A 15,722-nucleotide genomic window follows, 5' to 3' on the forward strand; every position below is an offset into this window, starting at 1 on the left:
GAAAGGAACCAGCTTGTCTCATCATACAATATCAACTGAAGATGTTTGTATCATGACGTACCAAGAATGTTGCAAGAGTTATCTACTTGTTCACCTGGAGTAGGTGAATGCTCTTCAATGTCCTCTAACAACTGATGTGTGATCATCATGTATCATTTAAATAAAAACAATGATGATGCTGAAACAAATATCTGAGTGCCAAATTTAACAGCACAAAAAGTCTACAGTTTTTCCAGCTGACAACCTTTTGTTGTGAAACTGAAGACATAGTAAAATGACTAAATTTTCAGTGAGCTTTGAAAACAAAAAACATGTGCAGCATCTGTATTTGCAATGATTAGAGAGTGAAAGAAACATTTCAGAGTATCAGGACGGAGGGCAGCATTCATATTCTCCCTAGAGTGAAATGAAAATGGAAGTACTCACCTTGAGGTTGATTAAGGCAAAGGATCTGACGGTGTAAGTCGCCAGCTCTGTGGTATCCAGGAGAGTGACCTGAATGAAGCCGTATTTCTCCTGGTCTCTGCTAGGCCAGTACTGATCGCATTTAACCTGCAAGAACAAGATTTTAAACTCAACTTGATATTTACTCCATCTGCAATGTTCTGCATACTGTTTATCTATGATCTCATGAATACACTGCCTGAACTGAGCAATAAAGAAACAAACTGACGGCACTGAAACCAATCACTTTGAAAACAACTCTGATTATCAATCTGAGGATTACAAGAGATTACATGGGGGAAACAATTTCTGAAATCAGTTTGAGGGGCTTCCACACTTATGATAGGATTTACTGATATATTGTAAGTAAGGGACGTTTGAATCTGATACTGCTTTCAGTCAGAAGAATCTTCTCACACAGGTTTACAAAGAATCTCAAGTTGAAGGCCGTGCTTCACAAATCACCTTACAACAAATCATAGCTGATAATAACAGCCAGCTGTAACTCTGGCAACAGCCACACAAAAGCTTTGTACGTTCACACAATTGCCACGGTATCTGTATTTATTGCAACTCAGAGCAACAGAGTACCACAGAGATAACATTACAGCCTTTTGGTACAGTAAAGCTTGGGTTGGAATTAGGTGTGAGCATGGTTAGCAGCAATATTGTTCACGGAACAGGCCATTGTGTGAGGTCGTTTAGAACCAGTTTCCGTGGTGATGAACAGCAATGACATCACAACTTGGTACTCTATTGCAAGCCTCGCAATAAAAAAAGATTGATGTGGATGTGTACAGGAGGGAAGACTACCCAGTGTTCACCACTGGCACGACTCTGGTGACCAATGACTCCCCTGAGAGAGAGAGAGATAGCTATTGACTGACATCCGGCAGATAAAAACCCACCCTATTCCTCTCCTCCAGTTTGGTCATCATGACGATGGTGTTGGTGCGCTGCTCCCACACCATCCGCCAGAAGTCCGCCATTGTCTCCAGGAGCGGCCCCTGGGTAGCGATGTACGCGTTCTGCTTGCGGTAGCCGTCGCAGTAGTTGGCGTTGATGTAGTCGCTGCCCGGCAGCCCCTCCACGGGCGACAGGATGACGCGGGAGTGGTCGTAGGCGATCACGTTGGCGTAGCGGTTCTTCGGCTTGTTCGTCTCCAGGTTGGAGTGGTCCCACGTAAACTGCTGGCCTGGCTCAATGGACTAGGAGATAGGAGTGATGTGAAGGAAGCTCAGTTAATACTTGCTGCTTTCTCACACTCCACACAAGAGCATTGATAAGAACCACTAACTGTACTTCAATCATTTTATTCATAGAACAACCACTTCATGCTGTCACATCAATAACTTTTAACTAACCATCATTTCTGCATGGTCTGGATATAAGTTCCTGTCACATGTTGAGCAATCTGTGGCTAACAGATCCCAACAGACAGTTTAACTGTTGTGAAGCAGAGAGGTTATACCTATATTGGCAATTCTTGCATCTCAACAATTTAGGAGTGGATTTGTGAAACAGTAATCTTATATTACATCCGCTATACACGCTAGGATACAACATCACATCCTTTAGAACACACTAAGATGATATAATATCACTGCATATCAAAGTATATATTGCCTGATACACATTAGTTCACAATAAAAGTAAGACATAACTTTGTCACAATATGTCTTAAATATAACTGTAGCCTTTTGACAACAGCTGGCGGGAACAATGAAATATAATATCTCACTGATGATCATACTTCCTGTTGACCTTACATTACATTCAACTAAAAATGAGCTTTGTGCAAATCACAATCAGTAGGTCATAATGGCTTTCATCTGTTGATTATCTGAAAAAAATCTTGAAAAAGACAAACATGTGAAAAAAAAAATCATCCTTCAGTCTTGCATATCTAGCAAAACTTGAGCGGAATTGGCTGATATAAATATGTATCTAAATGGCGCTGATATACAAAAAGCAGTATATGGAAGATGACATCTGACCTTTGACCCCTTACCTCGTATTCCTGAGAGAAGAGCATGTTGTCATTGGCCTTCAGCCTCTCAATGTGCTCCGAGAACTGGGAGACGGGGATGGGAGGGTGGGACATCATGGCTGGTAGGAAGGAATTGAAATAGAGGGAGAGATATTTAACATAAATATATATATGCATCACATATAAGAATATGTTGCAGTTTGCCCCTCCCATTTTATAGTGGCATTCAGTATATTGTAATATCATCAACAATTAAACAGACAATATCACTTCAAGATATGTGTATCACACAACAAAGAGAACACACATACACACACAAAAAAAATAACCATTAAGGAGAGAGAGATATATATATCAATATATGAGTCACGTATATGTTCATTTTGCCCCTCCCATTAATATTTTTCCAGTATATAATGATATCACCCCATCTAAAGTGTGAACGTCACTTCACGATATAAGTGTTTCAGAGAACAAAGAGATCAAGAGAACAATATGGGTCTGGCAACCAGTCCTCAAGGAAAAGAAAACATATCTCTCTCTCTCTCTCTCTTCTCAATTACACTCCTCATTTTGCAATATGATCTTGAAGTTTGTATCAAGGGCGGCGGAACCTATTCTGCATTTAATTCTCAGTCCCACTTCCCCCTTCGAAAGAGGCATAATGCGCAGAGTTTGTTGACCCCGCCTGACCCCGCCCCTCGAGACTCACCAGGTGTCTGGTAGTTGAGTCTCCTCATCTCCACCGGGTCTGCAAGATTGCTCTCCACAGTCTCCTTCCTCTTGCTGGGGCTCTGCGGGTGTGGCTCTCGTCGCCTAGGAGACAAAGGCATCACCAGTGACTTGACTACCGGTATCTCTCATTCTTTTTCAGCATTTGTTGTTTAGTTTTAATGTATTCAATTACACTCCTCATTTCATAATAAAATTCTAAAATGTCAGGCATAGAATATTTTGATTTTTCATTACATCCAGCAAAAGTTTGTTAGAAACATAAATGTCATATGGGTAAGCTTAGTAAGCAGGTGTAACGATAACTGATCGTAGTGTTAGATACATGTATACTTTTCTGTCTACAGTAACATGATAAATTATAATTGATGAATTATTATACCAACACAAAACTGCAGTGTCTACAGCGAACAGGCAACTAAATAATATAAAGTAGCACTACTATTGAGCAAAACAAATTTCATTACATGCACCAGCAACTACAAAAATTAATCCCTCTTTCAAGTATCATGCAAATGCAAATTCTACAAAACAAATAATATCTAACATGTTAGAATCATGTTTTCACTCCAAAATACCAACTGACAGAAACATTCAGAATGACATGACAATTTTCAACAAACAGCAAGCAAGCCAACAATAAGGGAAAAAACTTGCAAAATTCCACTGTTTGTTTCTTTGTTTTGTTTTGTTTGTTTGTTTGTTATGTTTGTTTGTTTGGGGGGTTATAAATTCCTATGATGTCCTCATACAGATAGCTATCCTGTATTTTCTTAGTTGATGATGTTGTATAACAATTTTTTAATGTAAAATATCACATTCACTTATTACTGTTAGGACAAAGGTTTACATACATGTATAATTATATTCATTTTTCCCCCCCAATCACTGCATACCCTATGCAGCAAGTGCAAAGTAAAATGAGTTTGTGAGCTTTATGAGAACTCAATATGGTTGCACGTAAGCAATTAATGGAATTACATGAGAGTAGTTATTATTTTTTGTTCAGTTAGCATGTCATAGTTACCTCCTTCTACAGATGGTTTGGGTTGGATGAGAGGGGAAGATTCACCAGGCAGGATGGAAGGCAATCATCACATGGAGGAGTGGGAAGAGTATAGGGGAGGGAAGAGGGTGTCATTAGAGGTGGCTTGAGGGTCGATTAAACCTCAAACTCATGCAGGAGTTTTGAATTAGAATAAAGTGTTTTTTTTAATTTCTCTTTCTTCAGAGATAGCATGTTGATGATGGATTTAAAAAAAAAATAGCATGAATTCTTACTAATCAGATCTTACATCATTTTCCAAAGGATAATTTCTTTACATTAAACAAAATTCTTGCTTCAGTTTGTTTTTATTGGAAATGATTGACAATTTTTTTAAGTCGATATTGGGCAATTTGTCAATCAGTTGCAATTATTTGTTTGTCATAGCATAAGGTGATGGGCATTCTTTCTGACTTTCCATACTTGCTCTTTTTGATGATATAAAGGCATATCCATAGCTTATGTAAACAATACAACGGGCATTCAAAGTCAACTGAACCTTCTATAGCACTCTCCAAAAGGATAAAACTCCAACGGAAATCAGAGTTGAATTTCAAATAACTAACAACAACTTCACAGAAAGATTTTCTTCAAAACGACCAAACCATGTGCCCATTGTTTGCATTCAGGAGCAGCTTTGATGGCTAAAATTGCTCTAAATGACCCCCATTTAGTAGGAAATATAGGAAATAACAATTGAAATTTTGATTCGTTTTTAAAATTACAAATCAGTACAGGCACACTGAAGCCCTTTGCACATGATTTTCAAGGCAGTATAATGGGAGGAGATTGGTGAACACATCTCTTCATTAGTGTGAATATTTACCTCCTGCGGATGGTGGGGATGAGAAGGGAACGTTCACCGGGCAGGGCAGCAAAGCAAGGTAATTATTTTGGGGGGAAGGGTAGAACAGGGAGGGAAGGGTATTGTTAGCAAAGCACATGACTGATTATTTAAGCAGTGCACAAAGAATAATAAATCAAACACAATAAACTGAACAAACATTGAAAACAAAGCTAAGAAACATCAAATACAAACATATGTTATTTTGTAGCATTTTTTTTTTTTGCCATAAGGACACCATACACGGGTGTGATGTAGTCAAATAATATAAATCCATGATATACATGTCTTGTATGATTTTTTTTAAAGCAAATGTACATACACATGCAATAGCACATTCATGAAATAAAAGGGGATATAAAACAATAGGCATGTGGGTCAGTGTTTAAGAATGTGGATTAGGCATTCTACATCAATGGGGTACCATTGATATGATACATGTATGTCTAGTTCTCTGTCTTGATAACTGAATTCTTGTCCAATGGTCAAGAAATTGAGACAGAAATTGGAATCATGACTCTTACTGCTGAACCATGACCATTATCATATAAATTATTATTGTTATCATCATCATCATTATTATTATCATTATTGTTATCATCATCATCATCATCATCATCATCATCATCATCATCATCATCATCATCATTATTATTATTATTATTATTTCTTTTTTTTTGAGAAGTAAGATGGATCTGGCATCATTAAAATTGCAGAGAACCAATCAAAGCAATCCCACAAGTTTCCTGATCTTTCTTCATGAAATGTGATTCTCAGAGATAACTAGTTGGAAAACATGCAAATGTAAATTTTATGGATTCTTCCGAGTCAGCATAAAAGTGCCAGCATGCACAAGTCCTACAAAAGCCATTATGACGAGCAAGCTGATACATGTAATTCTGAACGGAAGCACATATATATATTTTTTTTTTTCTTCTTCTTCTTCTTTCAGCATATGATACACGCAGAGAAATAATGGTATTGCTATGGCATATGACTATATCTTTAACCATGCACAATGAAACTGATTGTTAGGGTCACACCTTTGCATAAATCCTTTTTTTTTCTTACTTTTATTAAAGGGAAGGGTACAGTTTTTTGGTTGACATGAGATTTAAACTTTACCTTTCTGTGAGATAATTAGAAATTTTGAAATGGCTGAGATATCCAAAAACAAAGTACAACTAAGTAGTCCCAATAAAAGGTGGGTCTCGCCTTTTATTAGGACCTCTTTGTTTTTGGAAATCTCAGACATTACAAAACCAATTTTCATTAAATAAATTTTCAATTCCTCTTAGAACTGTAAGCTCTTTTATATTTCATGAGACCTTACTTTGCTTGCACTTTGAAATGCCAGCATGAGATATTATTTGATGTTAACAAGGAGCACACTTTTCAACAATTGCCAAATTTTCATCGCCCACCAAATATTCTGAGGAATTGAGTTCCACAAGGGTTGGCATGCAGGACATTCCCTGCAGAAAAGTAAGGGGAGGAGGATGGGGGCTAGGCTGTCAAAAGCTTGACGCCACCACATGCGGACGTCGTACCTGACGATGAAGACGATGAGGAGCACCACCAGCAGGATGACCACGATGCCGCCGATCGCCGCGGCGATGTAGAGGGTGAGGTTGTCCTGCTTGGCCTGGGCGGTGGGGGAAGGAGGAGCGGGCTCCGCCTTGACGGGGGCTGAGTAGGGGCTTGAGGTCTCTAGCTCAGTCTGGAAGACAAACACACACACACACACATGGACAAAACATCCAGGGCATGTAAAAGTCAGTCACCGTTTATTTCATTAATCAAGAGATTAACCTTTCAGAATATTCATCAGGCGGCCGTGTACACGGGCAGTCATCTTGTCAAGCAAGTTTGTTCTTTTGGTAACCCCTGTGACCAGTTTATTATTTTATCACAAGGGTAAAAAGGGTAATCTTAGCTAATGTCATTATAAATAAACAATTTATTCCATCATATAATTTGCGCAGAAAAAAAAAATCCCAAATCCCCATCTATATACTATAGTATTTTCATATATGTCTCTGAATCTATTATTGTATATTTCATATATTACACATTTATGGAAGATATTTTGCTCTTTATGACCACTGCAATTATCTACTGATATTTGTGTCATGAAAATGTTGCAGAAATAACATGAAATAAACTTTTGGCAATGGATGGCATATCAGAAATATTACTGGAATGAGATTTCAAACTCACACTGACACACTTGCAAATTGTACTGCTACTTCTACTCCTATCATGAAGACGACGGCTACATTTGTTTTTCACCATCAGTGCAGAAGATTATTTATGATGGCAGCAGCAGCAGCATCATTTCTTGTAACATATCAAATATCAACATCATAACGATTGAAATTATTTTTGATATCAATGAAATCAATGAAAGAAGAAACAAAAAAAAATTGAAATATCTATGACATAAGCGTGAAAAAACATCACAAACATTGCTGTAGGTCTACCATTCTGGTGTTAAAGAGACACATCACACTGGGTATTATTTTCAAATGCATGCATAGCAGAAATGCACATGATCTCACCTGGTTTTCGTTGAGAACGACAGCGCGAGTGAAGAAGACGTAATACTTCCCCTGTTCCAGGGGCTTATTTTTGAACCCGTTAATCTCGCTGTTGTCGCCGATGACGAAGGACGAGGGCAGCTTGTCGCCCATCAGCTTGGCGGTGATGTACGGCTCGCCACCGGTGGTCAACTGGCGCCGATCCCGCAGACTGCGACGGGCGCGGGCACCGCCGAGGAGTTGGCTGGTCTTGATGTCGTTGGGAGACATCGCCGGCCCCAGCGGGCTGCCGTTCTCGTCGATTCCCAGCGGAATCACGATCACGTACATGAAACTAGGCAGGGGAGAATAGAAATCAAACATCACACATCTGCTTGCACGCCTACAGTTGCTGGCTTTGACTGCGATCACTCTGTCTACTTAGGGAGCTGCCATTTTGGGTTATGAGCTTGTCATATGCCTGGATCCTGTACAGTCACTGTACAGGATATGGCAGCACACTGTTGTGCTTGACTCCCAATCTTCGACTCAGTCATCCACGTGCTGTTGTAGTTACATCACAATGCTCAAATAATTATAATGTTCAAACGTCACAATGCTAAATAATCTTCTAGTCTACGTTCAAGTTTCAATTGTTTACTTGGTGAATAAAAAAAAAAAAGGTCTAGACTCTCAGCAATTACTTTCAATGATTCAATGATATGATAATTATTAAAGAAACTTACTGTTGAATATCTGAACAATGAAACATCATTGCATTTCTGAAAATAAACCTTGATTTAGCAAAAAAAGAAAACATTCCTGATATGAATGACAAGATATGACTTTAACGTAGACTGCCATCAATTCTCTAATCACTGAGCATGCTCCCTCTTCAATTTTGGATGTGTCAATAGTTCAGATATGCAGGCGCATGGCCAGTGCATACTCTTGTGCCTGTACAATCTCTTTGGCTGCTCATTTTTTATTCTTTTTGGTAAAGGGAAGAATCCAACACACACACACACACACAACCAGAGAGAGCAGCAGGAAAAGGCACTACTCACTCGAGGAGGGCTCCTTGGAAGCCAACCTGGGGGATGCTGACTTTGATCATGTTGCCGGTCATCGTGTAGTTCTCCACAGCTGGGGTAGGCACGGACTGCAGAGCTGCATGCACACAACATTCGAGGGCAGTGAGTAGCGTTAACTCGACATGGATGGCTTTTGTGTTGCAAAAGGACATCTCTCCTCTTTCAAATAAATTGCATGTAGAGCAAAGTCTGGTACAGAGTGGCATGCAGGTATTCAAACATTATCTTGGTGAAACTGGATCACCGACGGACACAGATTTAGCTAAGATTCTTAACGTTCAGCGAATCATTGTGTGAATTTCTGGGCTCTAGCATACACAGGCAGGAAATACCAGAGACTTACTGAAAAACATATGTTTATTGCAATGCCTCATTACCAGTCAACTAAAATATACACAGCAACTTCATCAGCTGTTTTAGCGAACTCATATGCTAACAGCAGCACATCAGGTGTAGAAATATATCACAGCTCTCCACTGTACATTTATACAGTGGTGTGTGCCTTACAACATTCCTCTCTGGAAAACATTTAGACTTGGACACTTGGGAGTACTAGAGTCAAGCAGGTCCTGATCCTAAGACTAACCTTGGACCTTGGTCTGGACCAGAATGATCGCTGGCGGTCCCTCGGCCAGTTCCTGGCGGGCTGTGATGTTGAACTGGTACTCCATGTTGGACTTGAACATCTGGCCGGCCAGGGTCAGGTGGTTCTCGGTGGCGAGGATTTCGATGTCGCGCCCGCTGTCGTAGTACGTCGGGTGCTCCTTCCTGAATCTGGGGCTGGTTCGGAAGGAAATCTGGGGAGGGGGGGAGACAGGGTGGAGGAGAAGGAAGAGGAGGAGGAGAAGGAGGAGGATGAAGAGGAGGGGAAGGAAGAAGATGAAGATGAAGAGGAGAAGGGGGAGGAGGAGGAGGAAGATGAAGATGAAGAGGAGGAGGAGGAGGAGGAGGAGGAGGAGATGGAAGAAGATGAAGAGGAGGAGGGGCAGGAGGAAGATGAAGATGAAGAGGAGGAGGGGGAGGAGGAGGAGGAAGATGAAGAGAAGGGGGAGAATGAATAGAAGGAGGAAGATGAAGGGAAGGAGGGGAGAAACAGAATGAGGATGAGGAGACAATATTTTTTTTGTCAATATTGACAAAGTACTGAAGTCCCACTTTCTCTGGCTTTCAGGCACGTTTGCATTATCTTACTCAGTCATCATCCTTTATCACTTTGTCCTCACATTTTCACAAGACAGAACTGACATGGTGGGTCATTGGGACAGTGCCACAGACTGCCAACATCTCTGAGTAAAACTGCCTTTCCAAAGAGTAACCTTTAACATCTGTCATATAGTTCGATACCCTTTGAAGAGGATTGCAGGATAGTGAGGTCACCCAATCATCCCCATCTTAAATCAAACAGCTAATTTCTTGCTTAAAGTCATCAGTCCCTCTGGACCCAACATGGGAGCCATCCAAGAACAATCCTGTGACAAGTTTGCAAACGTCCATGAAAGCATTTTTCTCTCCTCCGACCATGGAAGCACTTTGATACAATGCAAACTTGCCCACTATCCATCTAGATCCAGATGTAGCCACTGCTTCCAAAACGAAAGCCAATTTATTCTAATGGGGGTTCCCCGTTTACCCATGATTTTTCATGTTTTTCTCATCAAAACCTTGACCACTCACCACGTAATCCTTCAGCTTGCCAGGGATATCGGCAGGCGCCATCCACTCCAGCCTGATGGTGTTGTCGCCGTAGACTTCGGCGTTGAATCCGCGAGGCTGAGTAGGAGCTACATGGGGGAAGAGCCAAGGGTAAAAGAATGAGGATTTGCTGCTTTACAGGGCAGTCTTCTGTATTTTTCCAGCACACAAGTGACTGGTTTCAAGGTATTTCCTTAAATCACAAATAAACAAAACACCAAAACAGTTGGTCATCTATCGAACAAAGCACTTACAGCCCTTATATCCCTTCAGCAAACATCACAAAATGTTCCATGGTTGAAGAATAATGTCTGCACACGTTATGTATAAAACCTAACTGTAATACAACTTGGTGTTTTTAAAGAAGAAATGAAAACCTCTTGAGAGTGCACTCTCCACTTGTGCTGTTAACAGCGATGGAATTTTTTTTTTGGTCCGAATAAATTCATCGGAAATCTGTAGTATGCCCTATTGTTTCCTCTCCATCATTAAAAGTTTACAGCTTTATAGTTCTGAGAAAAGATCTGAATGACCTACCTCACTTCTACAATATACCAGCTTATAAAAGGAATATAATTTTTAGGTTTGCAAAAAGGGACGTAATAATTTCAAATCTATGTTTTTAACAAGAATGAGAGGGACAGGACTGATGATGTCAGCCACGCCCACTCTACCTGATGTTCCCGTCATGCAGCTGATGGTATCGGAGATGGGGGAATCCCCCTCCGGAGTCTGGAGCTTGACGGCGATGTAGTACGTCGTTTCCTCTTGCAGACCGTGGAGCTCCGTCCGCGTGCGCGACCCTGCCGAGATGGGGCGCCCCCACCGCCCCTCGCTGAAGGCGTCGGCGCTGTTGGTGTGGAAGACCATGTAGTTGTAGCCGGGGCCCGAGCTGGGCACGTTGCTGGGCGGGTTCCACTTGACCTCGATGCGGGAGCCGCCGGGCTCCGAGCAGCGGATGTTGAGGGGAGCTGAGGAAGGGGCTGTAAGGAGGAACAAGGACGTTAATGGCAAGTGAGATGACACTGTCTCAAGGGAAAAATGACAACACAAATATTACTTTACAAAAACTCTTTCTCGGGGTTCTGATCCCTGGGAAGAAGTGATACTTACCAAAAAAAAAAAATCCTCTGATATTCATGGCAACTCCCATATTTGAAATGACTGAGCAAACATTGTTACATTACTACCACTGATGTGTTCAAATGACAACATATGTACAAAATGAACGTGAACTGACTGCTTCTGACATTGGCATTCAAATGCTTTCATGGAAATGCTCCTGCCTATCTCAGTGAACTCATCAAGCCATACCATTCCTGTTGTAATCTGCGTTCAAAGTCAAAGAATCTCCTGTCTAAAATAAGCGTGAAATGTGAGACATTTGGTGATAAGTCTTGGTAAAATGGCATTGTCATTCGGGAATAATCTCCCCCTAAACATCAGATGTATCACAGATTTTGATAAATTGAAATTTGTGTACATACTCATCCTTTTTGATGTCTGATGATATGTTAGTAAAATACTTTGAAAATTGACAATTTTGTATGCTTTTTGTTTTCATATACACCCATACAGACTCGTATCTTCCAGTATCATGCATTTCAAAGAACTGAATATCACTATCATTCCTGAAAGAGAGGATGAGAGATGAGGAGTATGTACAAAGTATGTGTGTGTGTGTCTGTTATCTGTGTGTCTGTTATTTGTGTGTTTGGGAGGCAGTTCTCCCCTCACCCTCACCCTCTCTCATCGTGGTAGCGATGTCCTTGGTGCTGTAGGGCCCGCCGCCGATGCTGGTGTGGGCCCGCACCTCCACGTAGTACTCGGTGTTGGGGCTCAGCCCGCCGAGGGTGATGCTGGTCGCCGTGGTGCGATTGGACATCTCCATGGCGCTGGAGGCGGAGTAGCGCACCGTGTACTTGGTGATGACGCCGTTCCTCTCCTCCTCGAGGGGCGGGTCCCACGAGACGAAGATGGTGCTGCTGCTGCGCGCCTCCGCAGTCACGTTCATGGGCGTCCCGGCGGGAACTGGGAAGAGCAAAAGTTACAATTACAGCGTGTATATATATATATCTTTCACGTTATCAAGATTCTGGCATTCTGGCATTTCGACGCCAATTATTGACAGATTTTACAGAAATTACGGAATACTTCACAGACTGCCAACCAATGTTGTTGCTAGGGTCTTTTTGGAGTTCCGTTAAGATAGCTCAAAGTCCAACTTAGTTCCACTTTTTTTTTCTTGTTTGTCTAGAAATACAGCAGTTGGTAAGCAATCTCACTTCATGGATATCAACTGAAGTTGTTACACAAGTCCCTTTGGAGATCCACTAAGCAGCTTTGGGCCCACCTTAATTCAAGTTTGTGTCTAATTTGTTTAGAAATATAACAGTTGGCATAATACCGTAACAACACCTTCACTTGCAACATACACCACTGCAGAGTTAACTTACCTCCTTCAGGTGTGGTGACAAAGGCGGTCACTTCAGGGCTGAACCCCTCCTGGTTGCTCACCTTCAGCCGGAACTCGTATCGTGTTCCAAGACCTGTTGGTCATGGACAGATGAAAGGAAACGTGAATTCATTGGACATTTTTTTTTTCCCCAGGTTGTTTCTTAAAGTATAAATGCTTGTAATGACTTAATTGATAATGTAGCAAACAAGACAGATTTTTTTTTTTTTTTTTTTTTTGGGTGTGTTGTAATGCAAGAAAGCTTACAGCCAGATCTCTCATATTGAACACTAGTAACTGAACACAGAGTGTGGATATGACACATTCTTGATAAAACTACTTTGGGCATATCTTAAACTCTATATAAAAGGAACACATTATGGCCGTAGATGTAAAATCCAATAAAATTTATACAAAAGACAAATGTAATCACAAACAACAACAACAAAACAGAAGAAGGGAGGAATAAAGCCTTAAAGGGAAGAACTTACGAAGATCATCAAAGTCATATGACTCGAAGGACGAGACAGCAAGGTCCAGGTAGAGTGGACGTCCATTCTCCGGACCGTATGTGAGGCGATAATCAGTTAGTTGGCCATGTGTCTCGGTTGGCGGTGTCCACGACGCACGGTACATGCCATCAGCGGTTTCGACAATGGTGAATTGTCTCGGCACGCTGGGAACTATGAAGCGTTTGGAAAAGATTGACAGTGTCAGGTTGGTGAGTGGCAATCAAATCATACCTTACGCTCTCGTTTCTTCTGGGATGGGGGAGGGGTATTTAAGAGGAAGAACAATTTTTGTGAACTGTCTTTCAACATGTTGAATTGAGACCTTGCTAATATAATGTTATCGAACTAAAAGAATGGGATATATCAAAGCCCCGAATGGTACGTCAGATGGGCATAAGTCACACATATGCACAGGTACACACATATCACTAGGTGACTTACAGATAAAGTGCATCTCACACACCACTGCCAACATTCACAGATCAAATATCGGGGAGCTTTCAAATAGCTTTCACTTTAATGACACTTGCGTGTGGAATGCAACTCACTGGCCACATGTGATTCTCAAATCGGAGGGGTTTTAAAACTCTTTAGTCAGGGAAGAAATTTGAGTTTTGGGGGCATGTCTATGGAATCAGGGATACTTGGCAGCGCTGTGTGCATAATTTCAAACTTCTATCACTAGATCAGAGCTAGTGAAAACATGTTTTTGGTAGAGAAAAGTATCATTTGTTGTTGTTTTTTTTTTTTTTATTCCTTGGCGCAGAGAGAAAGAGGACCAGTAGGTATACACCAACCTTGGCCCGGTGTCTGCTGGACCACGGTGGGACTTCGCATTCCGTCCCCGCGCACCGTGAACGCGGCGATCTCAATGGAGTAGAACGTTTTGGGCAGCAAGTTGTCGAGGACAGCCACCTGGGTGTGCGACAGAGATGAAGGCCATCAAACATTGAGGGCGAGAAAATGATGCACAATGTAGACATTCTTCACTGCAATTTAAGGATTATGCATGTATGGCATGTACACTGCAGTTGTGCAGTTATATATATCTAATTGCTAATGCAAAAAACTTTTACGAGCATAAACTAGATCTGGCAAGGATACACATGTACATGGAACAAGCAGTAAATTTAAGACTAGGCAGTGATTAATTCTGGATACAGCACTAATCTTCTGTATAATTCACTACTAACCAAGACTAAAAACTAGATGATAAATTAGTGTCTGATGAGATTATATGAATGGTTCTAGGCTTCGAGCAGCATATGCATGAAGTCTACTACAAGGAATAGAGGTGACTTCTATCAAGCAACTGTCCCATTTGTGGTAATGATTTGTATACTGTTTTTGTGCAAAAAGCCCCCCAAAAATTCACTTTGCAGAACAGATGGACACTCCTTGATACCTGACAAAATAGAGACAGTCTCTTAAAAGTATCTGGTCTCTGTAGTGATATATGACAGTTTTAACTTGTACATCAGAAGATTCAACCTCATAAAGAAAAAAGAATATTGGGCGTACTGTAGTAATCAGGCAGTTTTGGGGAACAATTTCTCTTTCTAATGCTGGAGTGGCATTTGTAATGATACAAGAGCTGACCTTAATAAAAAAAAAAAAACAAAAAAAAACATGGCAACATTAATCTTTCATCTTAATAGAACTCACCAGTATGCTGGGTGTTTTGATACACAATTAGGAACCATAACTTTCAAAAGGGGGGGGGGGGGAGTGGAGGGGTTTGGCAGAATTTTTAATTTGTGTTCCTTGAAGTTGAGGCACTTCTTGTCTATCACTATTAACATTTTCACACAGCAAAGACCACAATATGCACTGCAAACCACACAAATCCCACTCCAATACTTCTCACAAAACTCTCAATGTGAGGTCAATTCCCTTTTTATTATTAACAAGAACAACCAAAGAGTACAGCACAAAAATTGGTACATTGTACTTGTAGCTGGATGTGGAGGGGAAAAATCTTTCACTCAATGCTGGTGTTAACACTGCCACTTCACGCATGTGTTCAGCTTTGAAGCGAGAATGGAGTGAGCTCTTTGGGGAGTGAAATAGAAGAAAAGATTTTAAATGTGAACTGAGAAGTCAGCTGTTACACTGCTCTCTACAGTCTTCCATCTGCTGGCATAGTCGGGAAAGACTGTACTCTACCATCTAAAACATCTTTCCATTAGTTTTATGGTGTTTTAACCCAAAAAAATGAAATCTGCCTCTTTTGAAATACATTCATTACTACATAAATGGGCACTGAATTGTCAAAAATCATATATTCTGCAATATTTGTAAATTCAATTTGGGATTCCTTTTAAACAGATTTGTTAGTTCAATTTGACCATCATATCTTTTTTTCTTTTGCGTTATCACAACAGACAAATAACTC

At 40.8% G+C, this 15,722-nt stretch overlaps 1 protein-coding gene across 1 annotated transcript in view; it reads right to left on the minus strand.

Moving 5' to 3' along the window:
- Positions 1 to 15,722, minus strand: part of LOC140237351 (receptor-type tyrosine-protein phosphatase delta-like) — a 193,369-nt gene that overhangs the window by 9,676 nt on the left and 167,971 nt on the right. Inside the window, exons 13-26 of the mRNA XM_072317287.1 lie at positions 14,125 to 14,242; positions 13,307 to 13,498; positions 12,817 to 12,909; positions 12,104 to 12,391; positions 11,035 to 11,343; positions 10,343 to 10,449; positions 9,255 to 9,465; positions 8,642 to 8,744; positions 7,617 to 7,929; positions 6,606 to 6,775; positions 3,147 to 3,250; positions 2,456 to 2,553; positions 1,353 to 1,652; positions 427 to 552 (exon numbers count right to left, since the gene is read on the minus strand). Coding sequence (XP_072173388.1) covers positions 427 to 552; positions 1,353 to 1,652; positions 2,456 to 2,553; positions 3,147 to 3,250; positions 6,606 to 6,775; positions 7,617 to 7,929; positions 8,642 to 8,744; positions 9,255 to 9,465; positions 10,343 to 10,449; positions 11,035 to 11,343; positions 12,104 to 12,391; positions 12,817 to 12,909; positions 13,307 to 13,498; positions 14,125 to 14,242 — 2,532 coding nt within the window. The remainder of the gene's footprint in view (positions 1 to 426; positions 553 to 1,352; positions 1,653 to 2,455; positions 2,554 to 3,146; positions 3,251 to 6,605; positions 6,776 to 7,616; positions 7,930 to 8,641; positions 8,745 to 9,254; positions 9,466 to 10,342; positions 10,450 to 11,034; positions 11,344 to 12,103; positions 12,392 to 12,816; positions 12,910 to 13,306; positions 13,499 to 14,124; positions 14,243 to 15,722) is intronic.

The sequence above is a fragment of the Diadema setosum genome, chromosome 13 (genome assembly GCF_964275005.1).
Source record: "Diadema setosum chromosome 13, eeDiaSeto1, whole genome shotgun sequence".
NCBI classification, from domain to species: Eukaryota; Metazoa; Echinodermata; class Echinoidea; order Diadematoida; family Diadematidae; genus Diadema; species Diadema setosum.